The 14,294-nt window shown below is 37.9% G+C and overlaps 1 protein-coding gene across 1 annotated transcript; it reads left to right on the forward strand.

Moving 5' to 3' along the window:
- Positions 1–1,523: 1,523 nt before the first annotated feature.
- On the forward strand, positions 1,524–12,548 carry LOC580221 (lysophospholipase-like protein 1). The gene is made up of 5 exons (XM_030999545.1): positions 1,524–1,631; positions 4,837–4,936; positions 8,680–8,849; positions 9,040–9,155; positions 11,466–12,548. Exons 1-5 carry the CDS (start codon positions 1,547–1,549, stop codon positions 11,685–11,687), a joined length of 693 nt encoding a protein of 230 aa, XP_030855405.1. The 5' UTR covers positions 1,524–1,546; the 3' UTR covers positions 11,688–12,548.
- The last annotated feature ends 1,746 nt before the right edge of the window (positions 12,549–14,294 follow it).

Below are 14,294 nucleotides of genomic sequence, written 5' to 3' on the forward strand. Positions count from 1 at the left end.
AATGTATTTTCAATGGCAAGATGCCCGCCGCCATGGGATGAAGGTCAGAGATGAACGTAATATGTGTGAAAAGAAAATTTCACGTTAAAGGTACTATGTCCCATTTGCAGGCCATAAAATGAAAAAGTTAAATTCCAACTGCATTTGAAAGATAATACTTATTTAGAACTTCCCTAAAAAAGGTGGGGCTTGAAAATGTCTTCAAGTGGGAAAATAATGACTATTAGTTGTCAAATCGACTTTAGGGCTATAGAGCCCAAAAGTAATAGTCTTGATTTTCAGACAATTGTACCAAATCGTCATACGTTTTATGCTGCGCAAAGATTCAATCAGTTTAATCTAGGCCATCACAAGAAGTGGGTTATTGATGTAGACAAATGCTCATGTACCCTTTACACCTCTTTTCATGTATGTTATTACCAAAGAAGAAAAAAAAGCCAGTCAGTCACTCAATAGTGTCTGACAGTGAAGTCTAGCAAGTCAACGGGTTTCCTTGCATAATTTGAATATAAGGACACTGCTAACGTTTAAATTTTACAAATAGGACATACATGACATATTCATAATTCCTGCAAAGTTCTATAGAATTTGAGGTTGGCTGCAAAAGGGACATAGTACCTTTAATATAATAGGAAAAATAGTATTGACAAATTAATACAGACAAAATTCTAACTATTGAACAACAACAGGATTATTTCTTAGCAATTATTAGAAGATGTTTAAAGGGCCTTAGCTCAAAGTAAATGAACATAAACGATTGAAATGGTACTGTCGATCAGCATGATTTAGTGACTTATACTCAAATGTTGTCTCCCCCGAACTTAATCTGGAATGTTTAAAAGTTTAAACTTAAGTTTTCGGGTTCAACCGGGTATGGAACAATCTCCCCCGATTCACTCGAAAATGCTTCATTCATTAATATGATTAATTATGTTCAACAACAACAAAAAAAACAAAAAACAAAAAACAATTCTATCTCCTCCTCCATCTTCTTCTTCTTCTTCTTCTTCTCCTTCCTAATTCTTCCTTTTTCTTCTTGTTCTTTTTCTTCTCCTTCTTCTCCTTGTTGTTGTTCTTCTTCTTCTACTACTCCTCTGCTTCTTCTCCTTCCTAATTACTCCTTCTTTTTTCGTATTTTCTGTCTTTCATTTCCATTATGTTTTCAATATACCATTATATTATGAGTCTGTGAATTCCTGATTTTTTAAACTCTATTTAAAATGTGTTTTTATTATTATAATTATTATTATTATTTTCTTTAATATCCTTTTGATCGATGGAAAACTATGCTGATCATGTTATATTTACTGTATGAATATGTTTCAATAAATAGATGGTTAATAAAAATAATCTCAATTGAGAGAAATTCATAAATTTATCCTCAAATTGAAAGCTTTCTACTGTTCACACATCAGAGAAATTTATTTTCTCCCTGTTTGCTTGTTCAGCAACACCTTACTTTGAAACTGACTTTAGATGGCTTGTTAGATTCAGCAAAGAAGTTACCTCTTAACGCAGGCTGCTACCAAATCTGAACACTTTCGAAATGACAGCTTTAGCGAGATTGAAATTAGATGTAATCCCCGCTTCACGCTCACATTTATCTAGCATAATATTTCTTCATGGTTCTGGTAAGTATTAAGAACTAAGAATTGAAATAACACAATTTATAACGCTGATACTGATCGTAAAATTGTTACCTTAGTCCCATACATAATCATTTTTGGGTGTTATTTATCTGTTTTTTCGGGGGGGGGGGGCAACTTTTAGAAAGGGAAAGATAGAGCAATTATGCTTGTCAGATTCAGCAAAGAAGTTACCTCTTAACGCAGGCTGCTACCAAATCTGAACACTTTCGAAATGACAGCTTTAGCGAGATTGAAATTAGATGTAATCCCCGCTTCACACTCACATTTATCTAGCATAAATATTTCTTCATGGTTAATGGTTCTGGTAAGTATTAAGAACTAAGAATTGAAATAACACAATTTATAATGCTGATACTGATCGTAAGATTGTTACCTTAGTCCTATACATAAACATTTTTGGGTGTTATTTATCTGTTTTTTCGGGAGGGGGGGGGGGGCAACTTTTAGAAATGGAAAGATAGAGCAATTCAGGAAGAATTATTAGCTGACCCTTTTAATTATCCTGTTCTCAATACCGTTTACGGTTTATAGACCTCATGGATATGGATTGTAGTGTCAATGTCCTGGGTCGATCCTAATTCAACTTTGGCTTTGTATTTGTAAAACTGTTTTGAATTCGATTTCAAATTTCTTCTTGGCTATAATTATAAAAATTAACATAGTACAATCTAGACCGAAAGCTTCAGTCTCTGATATTGATGGTTGTTCCGCTGAGATTGCATCTGGTTCCTCTGACCGCCTCTATAGACTGAAGTACGGCCTGTAAGAGTTAAAAGTAGGCTCATTCCCTACTTTTATTTGTCACAATTACTATTTGTTTCTCTAGTCTCTTCTACCCATACATATTCATTTCACATCATTTGCATATTCATTTCATCCATTCATCTCCACCATTCATCTCAACCACATATCAACTCTTTAAGCTAGAACAGGTGGTATGTTCTCTTCTCATTTGCTTATTTCCACTTCTTACTTATCAATGGTTCTCTTCTCCTTTTTCTTATGAATATTCTTAAATCCTATTTTGCTATATTTCAATATAATTTGCATGAAGCACATGTACAGCCTGAGAGAATAAAACTGAAGGAGAACTGGACTGGACTTACACTGTGTCAGAGGTGTTATTTTAGAGCTCTGTGGGCATGAGATAGGAGAGACTTTATAGGAGAGAGGACTTGTGAGTTTGGCAGTGATTTGTAAGACTGGGGGCCGTTTCTCGAAACCGTCATAACTACAAGATCAACGACATCTCGACACTGTCACGCAACTTGTCAGCTAAGTGTTTCACGAAGCCATCTTTGCCAAGATGAGCGACAGCTTCCGGGACAATGAGTTGTCACTGCTCCGAACCCGTCATATCTTTTTAATTGCTGTAAAGAGCCATCACAAGTCAGTTTGTTGCTATTCCATGGGCCGCGAAATGTACGATTAGTTTCATTATCATTTTGAGAAAAATATAGACAAGTTCGGTATGTAGTTCTCTGGGATGCGAAATGTAAATGTAAAGAAGTGATAATACATATTATACAGAAATGTTAAAAAGCTATATAAACATTAAATCACAAATCATTAAACTATAACATATAAATAAAAGAGATAAGAATGTTACACACCGTTGTCCATAGTCGATCCATAGTCTTTTCTTAGGATACCATCATACCTTTGGGGTCTGTGTGCATTATTATTCCCTCTCTACAGTGTAATTACTTCTTTCAAATAATATTTTCAATATCAAATCAATTATATAACAAGTATTTATGAGACTCTCCCGGCCCCCCCACTCAGTGTTATTTAGGGTACGCATATGCGTGTTCCAACCGACCCCCCCTTTTCAGCAAAAGTCCGGTGTGTAAAGTCAATACGGCTCGACCTTTTTCTTTTGTATACAAGCCTTTTTCAGCACCCCCCCCCCCCCCTTTTCAGCAAAAGTCCGGTGTGTAAAGTCAATACGGGTCGACCTTTTTCTTTTGTTACAAAAAGGACATTTTGGCAACATGCATGGGGTCCGTCCGTTCTCGGAGTGGGGGGGCCGGGGAGACTCTAGAATAAAAACTGGCTGAGAAAAGGTATTTTGCCTAAAATTCCGGTTTTTCTTCAACTTAAGAATCTTTACAGAAATATGCAAATCGTTTGATGATCTACATTTGACAAAGATACTATTTGTTATTTATTTTAGGAGAGTTTATATGTATATGTTTCTTTTTGAACAATTTTAGCCCCAAAACTTGTTTTGGGTTATTTGTGATAAATCAAATGGATTGTGACAAAGACTATGTTCTTGAGCTGCTAGTATTGCGATATATCGATATCATGTCTGTCATGGCTTTGTGAAACGGTTTATCCACTTCATGACATCTCCGTAGGTCGCCGACAAAGATATGACTGTCATGGAGTTGGTTTCATGAAACGGCCCCCCGGTGTTTAATTCAGTGATTTCATTTCATTTTTCATTTCATTTATTTTCATATTTCTCATAAACATACATATATTTCAAATGAAGTCAATTTTTTTTTTCAATAACACATAATAGTAACAAAGATAAGTGGTCAATATGAATTTGTGATTTTACTAAGAGAAATATGATGGGACCTATACATGAAAGCAAGCTTGTAAGGCTGTAGGCCCCACTCCAGCAAAGCATAGAGAGTCAAAGCTAATTGTGGTAATAAATGGAGGACGGATATACATGTAAATAGTGACCAGTCTAAAAGATTCAAAAATAAAAAGGAAATAAAAATAAACTTGCGGTGGTGCTGTTTATAATGTCCCTTCCTTTCTTTCAGTGTAGATAAAAGGATTGATTAAAATGATGATTGATGATCAAATGATGATTGATTGCCAAGAGATTATTTTATTAGTTTACACTCCTTGTACTTGTTAACTTTTTATTTTCTTCCTATCATTTCCCATGTGCACAACATATAGCTCAGTATACTGCAAAACAAATGTGAAACACCCATCCATACAGGGTCGTCTAGGAAATAGGAGTGATAACAATATTCCAAAATGAAATTTAAAATTTTCAAATAACTTTAAATATAAATGAGACTTATTATGGAGAGAGTATATGAAGTAATTTTTCTGCCTCCTTCTAAATAACTTTCAGGGGAATTGAGAAGAGATATTTACATCTGAACAAATTCTTTTTTGTTTTCTTCTTCTCTCTGTCATTTTGAATTGAATGTAGGAGACACATCAGAAGGATTGCAGGAATGGCTGTTCAGTATACTTGGGAGAAAATTCTGCCTACCACATTCAAAAGTCATCTTCCCTTCTGCTCCACTGAGGTAAAGAAACTATCAACTTGCAATGACTTCTCATGCCTTTATGTTTGAAACTTATCCTGTGATTCTTTGATCACTAGAGACTGTTAAAGTTTAATTTAAATGTTCAACAGTGCCTGCCTGCCTGTTCATCGTAAAATGTACCAGTGGCGGATCCAGGGGGGGGGGGCACAGGGGGCACGTGCCCCCCCGGCCAAAAAAAAAGAAAAGGAGAAAAAGGAGGGGGAAAGAAAAAGGAGAGGGAAAAAAAGGGAAGAGAGAAAGAAGAAGAAAAGAGGGAGGAAAGAAAAGGGGAGAGTAGAAAAAGGAGGGGGAAAAAAAGGGAAAGAACTTGAGGAGAGAAAAGGCGGAAAAAGAAGAAAGGCGGAAAGACGGAGGAGAGAAAAGGGGGAAAAGGACAATAATGAGAAGGGAAAAGAAAGAAAGGGGGATGATATTCTAAGAAGGTGTTTTTTTTTACCGGGTAAGGGGTGGGGGGGCATGCATTTAAAAAGACTTTATCATGCACTGCTTTTTATGGTCTCCATTGTGTTAGTATATAGATGCCACAAAAACATCACTTACGGGGGTTCAAAATAGCCCCCCCCCCCACAACAAAAAATTGCCTCGCCTCTATGCGGCTCGTGGACGATGCTCCGCATCGTCATTGGGTCGAATCCCCCTCAAACTGTTACTTGATTTAAAAAGACGTTATCATGAACTGCTGTTTAGGTCTCCATTTTGTTAGTAGATGCCAGGAAAATATCACTTACGGGGGTTCAAAATAGCCCCCCAAAATCGCCTCGCCGCTACGCGGCTCGGACTTCGCGGCTCGTGGACGGTGCTCCTCATCGTCATGGGTCAAACCCCCCCCCCTGCACTGCTTTTTATGGTCTCCATTGTGTTAGTACCCATAGGAAAGTGAAAAGTATGCCGCAGACCTGCCGCAGACTTTTAGTCTGCGGCAAAGAGTATGCCGAAGTATGCGGCAGAAAGAAATTTTGCTGCAGACTTGCCGCATACCAGTATGCCACAGGAACAGTCTGCGGCAGATCTGCGGCAGGATGAAATTTTGCTGCAGACTTGCCGCATACTAGTATGCCACAGGAACAGTCTGCGGCAGATCTGCGGCAGGATGAAACTTTGCTGCGCAGACTTGCCGCATACTAGTATGCCACAGGAACAGTCTGCGGCAGATCTGCGGCAGGATGAAATTTTGCTGCAGACTTGCCGCATACTAGTATGCCACAGGAACAGTCTGCGGCAGATCTGCGGCAGGATGAAACTTTGCTCCAGACTTGCCGCATACTAGTATGCCACAGGAACAGTCTGCGGCAGATCTGCGGCAGGGTGAAATCTTGCTGCAGACTTGCCGCATACTAGTATGCCACAGGAACAGTCTGCGGCAGATCTGCGGCAGGATGAAACTTTGCTGCGCAGACTTGCCGCATACTAGTATGCCACAGGAACAGTCTGCGGCAGATCTGCGGCAGGATGAAATTTTGCTGCAGACTTGCCGCATACTAGTATGCCACAGGAACAGTCTGCGGCAGATCTGCGGCAGGATGAAACTTTGCTGCGCAGACTTGCCGCATACTAGTATGCCACAGGAACAGTCTGCGGCAGATCTGCGGCAGGATGAAATTTTGCTGCAGACTTGCCGCATACTAGTATGCCACAGGAACAGTCTGCGGCAGATCTGCGGCAGGATGAAACTTTGCTCCAGACTTGCCGCATACTAGTATGCCACAGGAACAGTCTGCGGCAGATCTGCGGCTGGGCGAAACTTTGCTCCAGACTTGCCGCATACCAGTACGCCACAGGAACAGTCTGCGGCAGGTCTGCCACAGGAAATCCCATTAAAGTCTTACAGGGCCAATTGAAACCAATTATCTCATGCATATTCATTATTACTTTACACGTGTGACAGAAAAATACATTTATCATGATTTGTTAAGCAAATTAAGACAATGCACATCATTTTTGTGATTTCTATTTTCCTTTTGCCATTATTAACCAATAGATTATTTTGTCTGATCATGTTACAATTACATTCACGTTTAAGCAATAGATATATTGATTACTAACCAAGAAACTATGATTACTAACCAAGAAACAATATACATATTTAGTATATATATGTGTACGAGCCTGTGTTACTTTAAATGTTACTCTTGAATACACTTCAAATGATCAATGCGATGGAGTTAATACAATTGAGAATAGAATATACCTAATTGGTAATATCGATATATATTGGTATTACCTAATTGGTAATATCAATATTGCCAATATCAATTATGAAGTATCAATCAGTTTATCACTGGTTCTTCTACATGCATACTTTATTGCCACGTACTGGATATGAAAGAGTATGTGGCAGGTCTGCAGCAGGTCTATATGAGAAATGAATATTCATGACGAAGAGTCTGCGGCAGACCTGCCGCAGATTCTTCATCATACTGAAAGAGTATGCGGCATGTCTGCGGCAGACCTGCCGCAGACTCTTCATCATACTGAAAGAGTATGCGGCAGGTCTGCAGCAAGTCTGCGGCAGACCTGCCGCAGACTCTTCATCATACTGAAAGAGTATGCGGCAAGTCTGCAGCAAGTCTGCGGCAGACCTGCCGCAGACTCTTCATCATACTGAAAGAGTATGCGGCAAGTCTGCAGCAAGTCTGCGGCAAAACTAATTTGCATGTGAAACAGATGACTGTCTGCGGCAGGTCTGCTGCAGATCTGCGGCAAGTCTGCCGCAGGAGTATGCGGCAGGCTCATTTCTTTCCTATGGGTAGGCCTATATAGATGCCAGGAAAACATCACTTACGGGGGTTCAAAATAGCAACCCCAAAAATCGCCTCGCCGCTACGCGGCTCGTGGACAATGCTCTACATCGTCTTTGGGTCGACCCCCCTTAAACTGTTACTTGATTTAAAAAGACGTAATCATGCACTGCTTTTTATGGTCACCATTGTGTCAGTAGATGCCAGGAAAACATCACTTACGGGGGTTCAAAATAGCAACAACAACAAAAAATCGCTTCGCGGCTCGTGGACGATGCTCCATGTCGTCATTGGGTCAACCCCCCCCCCCCCTTAGCAAAAAGCCAGATCCCATCATCCGCCCCTGGATCCCTACTCTTTGAGGGGGGTAGGAGAAAGCAATTTTACATCATATTACTCCAGAAAGTGCCTGAAATGCACCTAATGTGGTTCTAAAATTGCAAATGCTTCCTACTCAGTGAGGGGGTTCTGACCCCCTCCCAGACCCACCCCCGCTTGGTCGCTCCGCTCCCTCGCCGCTGACGTCTCGCTCCATCGTTTTTCATATAGTACACCCCATGCGATTTTGTGCCCCCCCGGTAAGAAATTCCTGGATCCGCCACTGTGTACAGCCGGTCAATCTAAAAAGGCTAGATTACAAGCACACATACTTCTGATATTAGTACTAATATATTCTTTGAGCTGCACTGGCCTTGTCACTGTCATCTTACAACAACAACAAATGACCCACAAGCTGCCTGTGGGTCTTTTTCTTTTTTTTTAATTTTTAAAAAGCAGAAGTATGTGTGCATGCAATTAATTTTTTTTCTTCAGATTGGAATACCTATGACTATACTGTACCCTTATGTAATCCTTCATATCATGTCAAGTGCACCGTGAATCGTGTTAAAGAGTAATCTTAGATTATTTCCGTCATTATTATGTTGTGATGTTTGGTATAATTTTTAATATCAATTATCATAATGTCATATTTCCTTTCCACAGACCTTACACTCCGATGAATGGGGCTCCTAGCACTGTATGGTTTGATCGTAAACAGATATCACAGAACGCACCTGAAGACCTAGAAAGCGTTGATCCTATGTGTGAAGAGATTAGCAAGGTTATCCAGCAAGAAGTGGACCAGGGAATCCCAAGGAATAAAATCATTGTGGGTCAGTATCAAAGCCAGTAGATGTCAATTAATGCAAAATCTTGCACCAGACTAGGAAGGGGAGTTTGCTGTGCGGTAGGAACATGCCTATTCATGCCTCTCCCTCCCTCATTTCAAGTACTGTAATTGGAGAAATACATTTAAAATATTTTTTTCTTTTGATTTTTTTTTTTTTTTTTTTTTTTTGACAGGTGGATTTTCGATGGGTGGCTGCTTGGCCTTGCATGTGGCATATAGATTCCAAAGGGAGCTAGGAGGAGTGTTTGCGCTATCAGCTTTCCTCAATAACAACTCCAAAGTTTATCAGGTTTGTATCTTTCACTTAATAGACTTGAGGGTTGATGTATGTACTTTTCATTTTTTTTTTTTTTTTTTTACAGTCTTCTTCTTATCGAGTCACTAAACAAGTCCCGTCCAGTGGTCCACACAGGCTTTGGCACGGCAATTAACGGCTTCCAGGTCATCTTGGGTGCATGGCTCTGGCAGGAGTGGGCAGACTAGCAGGTGTTCCATTGTCTGTTCCTGGCCGCATTCACATGCCGTTTGTTCGTCTCCTAGACCCCACCTCTGCATTAGGACTCTGCATCGACCGTAGCCAGTTCTTAGGCGGTTGAGGCTCAGCCAGGTAGGCCAAGTCTCACTGGAGCCGGTTGCGAGGGATTCCTTCGGGCTGAGGGAGAGTTTATGTGGAGTTGTCTGAAGGTGGTTAGACCACAAAGTCATCCTTTGGTTGTGAGGGCTAGTATTAAGAGGCTCTACCGAGTGCAGAAAGCTAGCTGTGTCTGGATTTGAGCCGCTTGCTCACTGGCTGTTGTTCGAAGAGTGGGTGGAGTGGATTGTTTTCTTGTTTGTCCTTTTCTTTCTGGGACAAGACCAACCTTCTGACGTGTGGAGGGGCAATACCGCAGAGCAGGTAGATGTCTTCTACTTTAGTTGGCCTTAGGCATCCAGTGATCGTTCTGCAAGATGAATTTAGAGCTGGGTCGATCTTGGGTGCATGGGCCGACCTACTCCATACTGGTGATGCATACTCCGCAGCAGAGAAGCAAAGCGCGAGGGCTGTCGTCCGGATTGTTCTGGCATCAGTCCCCCAGTTGGTGTTGGCTAGCTTCTTGAGGATGCTGTTGCGGGCTCCAACTTTTGCCTTTGTGTTGGCAATGTGGTTCTTGTAGGTAAGGGAGCAATCGAGTGTGACGCCTAAGTAGACTGGGTTGGGAGTGTGCTTCAGCCTTTTTCCATACCAGCTGATCCTTAGTTGATGGTTGGCATCCCTGTTCTAAATACAGTTATGGATGATTAATAATATATTCTTCATATTTTGCATATTCCAAACAGAATTGTTTCTATACCTTGGTTTGTAGCAGTTGACTATTCCATTCCCTGTGTCATTATCTGACTTCTGTTTCACCCAATCAATGCATGTCCTTTGTATCTCTATATTTATTCTGTATATTTATTCCCTCTCTCGTTTCCGTAGATTTACAAGTTTTATGTATGTTTTTATACTTCTGTATTATTATAATCATCTTTGAAATACTTCGAAATTAAATTATTCTTGTGTTTCTTACTTTCTTAGAAGTTTAATTTTTTTTTCCAATTTAATTAACAATCATCATGAGAGAAGAAGCACTAGGTTGACATTAAATGTTTTGTTCCTGCAAATTGATTTCTTTGTTGACTTGTCAATATACATATAGTGTATAAGTAATAATTAATTCTGGGGTATTTTCATTTATTTGTATTATATTTGTGTATCTTTGTGTGGAGTTATACATTTAAATCAATATTCTTTTATCTCTAACCTAATGTAATACCAACATCAAGTCACAATGGAGGCAATATACTTTGAATACATAATTATTTAATCCATTACAACACATGCGCATACAAAGTAGACTTTATTTACACTTCAGACACAAAACATGCACATCACAGAATGATAGTATTTCAGACATTAAAGAAATATATTACATCACTTCAATATGCTGCTATTGGCAAACTTAGTCCTCTGGTGTAACACAATATTAGGGGCGAATTTATTTTTGGCATTTATTATTTTCATTCCCTCAGTTTGGAATGATCAACAATGATATTATATCCTGAGAAAAAGACTACATTCATATATGGAATCTAATATCAGTCTCTGCTATTTCATGTATACTTTATAACTTCAACTTTAATTTCAGTATCATATTCACGTTTGTTAGAAAGCTTTTTTGTTCTTCAGCCTTGTTCTAACCAGCCTCACATTATATCAACAGCAATCACATCAGTGTTGCATAGAAGTAGTAAGCTTCAAATAAGTCATATCCATCTTGCCAGTTTAAAATGTCATTGCAAATAAGAAAGCAAAGTATATATATAATTGGTATATTGGGAGACTTTTCTGCTTTAACCAATTCAGCCATTTATCATGATGAATCTTTTGTTTTAAAAGTACAATTATATTATGAAATGTTTATTTCTCTTGATGTTGAGTAGATCTATGAAAATTTATTGAAATTGTTCTCATTATAGTTATGAATTCCCTTATTAATAGAGCCATTAGAAAGACTCCTCACTGCAAACATGTTCTAGATGCCATGAATGTATCTCTGCACTTTTTATTTTGATTCAGGATCTTGCATCGTCCGATTCCCGAAGGCCTCCCCTGTTCCAGTGCCACGGGCAGGTTGATCCGTTGGTCCTCTACGAGTGGGGCGTGACTACCAAGGACCAGTTGACCAAGGCTGGAGTCACCTGCCAGTTCCAGAGATATCCCAGACTCTACCATGAGATGAATAAAGATGAGCTGGATAAACTCCAAGCATGGATTGAGCAGACATTGGAATCATCATGATAGCAGATTAAATAAGATTTAATTCTTATTTTTAGAGTGAATGTATTAGTATCTTTTTAGTATAAGAATATCATAGAGGCATTTTTGACAAGAATATCAACAGTTATCATGATCTGATTTATTTATCATTCATAGCATTTTGGGTGGTCCCTAAATAGTAAGATGATCCAAAAGTGTCAGCGGAGAATGTTTATTCAGGCTTTTTTTACTTCTTCAAATCAATTCTCCCCCTTAAGACGCTATGCACATCCCCGGTATGAAGACTTTTTTTACAAAAGTGATGGTAAAATCACTTGGATAATATTGAACAAATTGAGTTAATCGATCCGATTCAGAATCGTACTACCCCGAGAGAGCAGATTACCTGAAAATCTTGTTGCGCTTTTGCCTCATTGCTCTCCAAAATTTGAGTATGAGAATTTGCATTTTGATCAGTAAATGATCGAAATATATCATTAACAATTAATTGTTTTCATAGTAAATTAGTGCTCCAATATTTCTAGTTGAAGGCTTATGCCTGTATTATACTACAAGTTGTCAATAATGAGAAACGATCTTGACATCCTACTTAAGATGCCTGCTTTCAAGTGATTATATTTATTTGCATTCACTATTTATATAGCTCAAATCTCGGACAAGTTTGACACCTTAACAGTTCATGCAATATTTCTCTGGCTCATGAAAATTTATAACTACAGTGTATATATATTATTGTATTTTTGCTGAGTGAATGTGATAGTAGTTATGAAATTTGATGGCAGGTTTTTATGTATTTCTGTGATGAAGTCATAGGAAAGGTTGTAAGAGAAATTAGTGTATTAGAGATCACAAATAAATTTAGAAACAATAATTTTACAAATATTGGAAGACGTAGCATTTTACTTTCATTGTGTTGTGTAATGAATGGACGAATCGATTGCAAAATTGTTTCTTTTAACTATAAAAGGGATACATTTTACAATAGGCTGAAATGCGGTAAACCAACCTAAATTTTTCCACAATTTTAAGAGGATCCATTATGTAATGCAATATATGGAGTTTGTATTTTAAAATGGGCAAGCATGAAATAATATGCAGAAAAGAGAGGTATAGTTAATTGAAATTTATTTTTAAAACATGAATGCAGCAAAATGCAGTTCAGTTAATATACTGCAATATAGCTTTAGTGGAATTTGGGTAAAAATTTATAATTTTGAAAGGTTTTTAAAATGGTGATGAAGTGTTCATGTTTGAGATATTTCAAGCCAGAGTTAATGCCCTTCTGGCTCTCTACAATAAAGGCAAACATTCTTTGCAAAAACTTTATACATAAAAATATGAAAGAACACATTTTAACTTGCATATGGTCAAATGAATTTATTCATGAGAAACAATTCCAATGGGTCTTAAATGTAGCGAGAAGAAATAATATATTTTTCATTCGAGCAAGAGAATTCATTTGAAATGAAAACAGAGTTGATTACATTTCATATAAACAAAAATTAAAGACAATGGTTTTGATGTTGTAAATAACAGCATACCTAATACTCTCTTTAAGTTATAACTGTCTACGTCTGATGGAAATTGGACATTTCAGTCCTTTTGAGATGAATGTTGACGTACAACAATTTTAATTTTGACAAAAGCAATGGTTGGCATAAGGACATCAGATTGCTAAAAATATTAATAAGATACACATGCACAGTCAACTATACAGTATTATTCTTTGTAATAGAAAGCTGTGGGGTATTTATAATGCAAATGATAAGACTAAGGGTACATGAAAGAAGAAAGGACTTTTAAAAATAGACTAATATAAAGCTTATTCATATACATACATCATATAAAACTCTGTCATCCACATATATATAGTCAGTAAATTCTCACTGCACTAAATATGAATAAAAAAAGCTCTGCATAATAGACAATGCTAATATCAAAAACTGCATTTTTCAAATTGCCATTATTTGATTTCAGATTATAAAGGATCAAACGGATTGCTTGAAAGCCCATTTTCAATCTCTTCATTCTTCAAGAACACCTGCTACCTGTTATTTTTTATATTTCTCTTATTACATTATTATTTAGCAAATAGAATTACAAACAAGCATTGTACAGATGGCTCTTTAACATCTGTCTTTAGTGATGATCACTCTCCACTATCTTTGGTTTGCTGATATAAACCTAGTTAATCCAACAATGACATATACTGCAGAACAAATTTGGCAGTAATAATAATTGAGATGTAGGTTGTATGAGAAGCAATTTGCTAATGTTCGTTCATGAAGTTTATGAATGAATCTCTATCTATGTAAGATTCTTGTGCCAAAATGAATCCCCCCTCCCCTAATAAACTTAAATTTCATGTTCTTTGAGCAAATGAAAGACAGTGACTAAGATGCCCCAGTAGCTCATTACTTTTGGATTTTCATATACTCTTTATAATATTCTTTGTAAAGCTACAGATTCTACCTCTACTTCTTCAAAAGACTTTGGTATGCTTTCAAGGGGAAACGACAGGTCTTTATTGCTTGATCTGATCTGGACGGAACTGCTCAGACATTAGCTTACTAGTCTACACAGTTCACAATACTAGACACATTGTACGGACTTCACAACTACACGGCT

The sequence above is a fragment of the Strongylocentrotus purpuratus genome, unplaced genomic scaffold (assembly GCF_000002235.5).
Source record: "Strongylocentrotus purpuratus isolate Spur 01 unplaced genomic scaffold, Spur_5.0 spur5_scaffold_5, whole genome shotgun sequence".
NCBI classification, from domain to species: domain Eukaryota; kingdom Metazoa; phylum Echinodermata; class Echinoidea; order Camarodonta; family Strongylocentrotidae; genus Strongylocentrotus; species Strongylocentrotus purpuratus.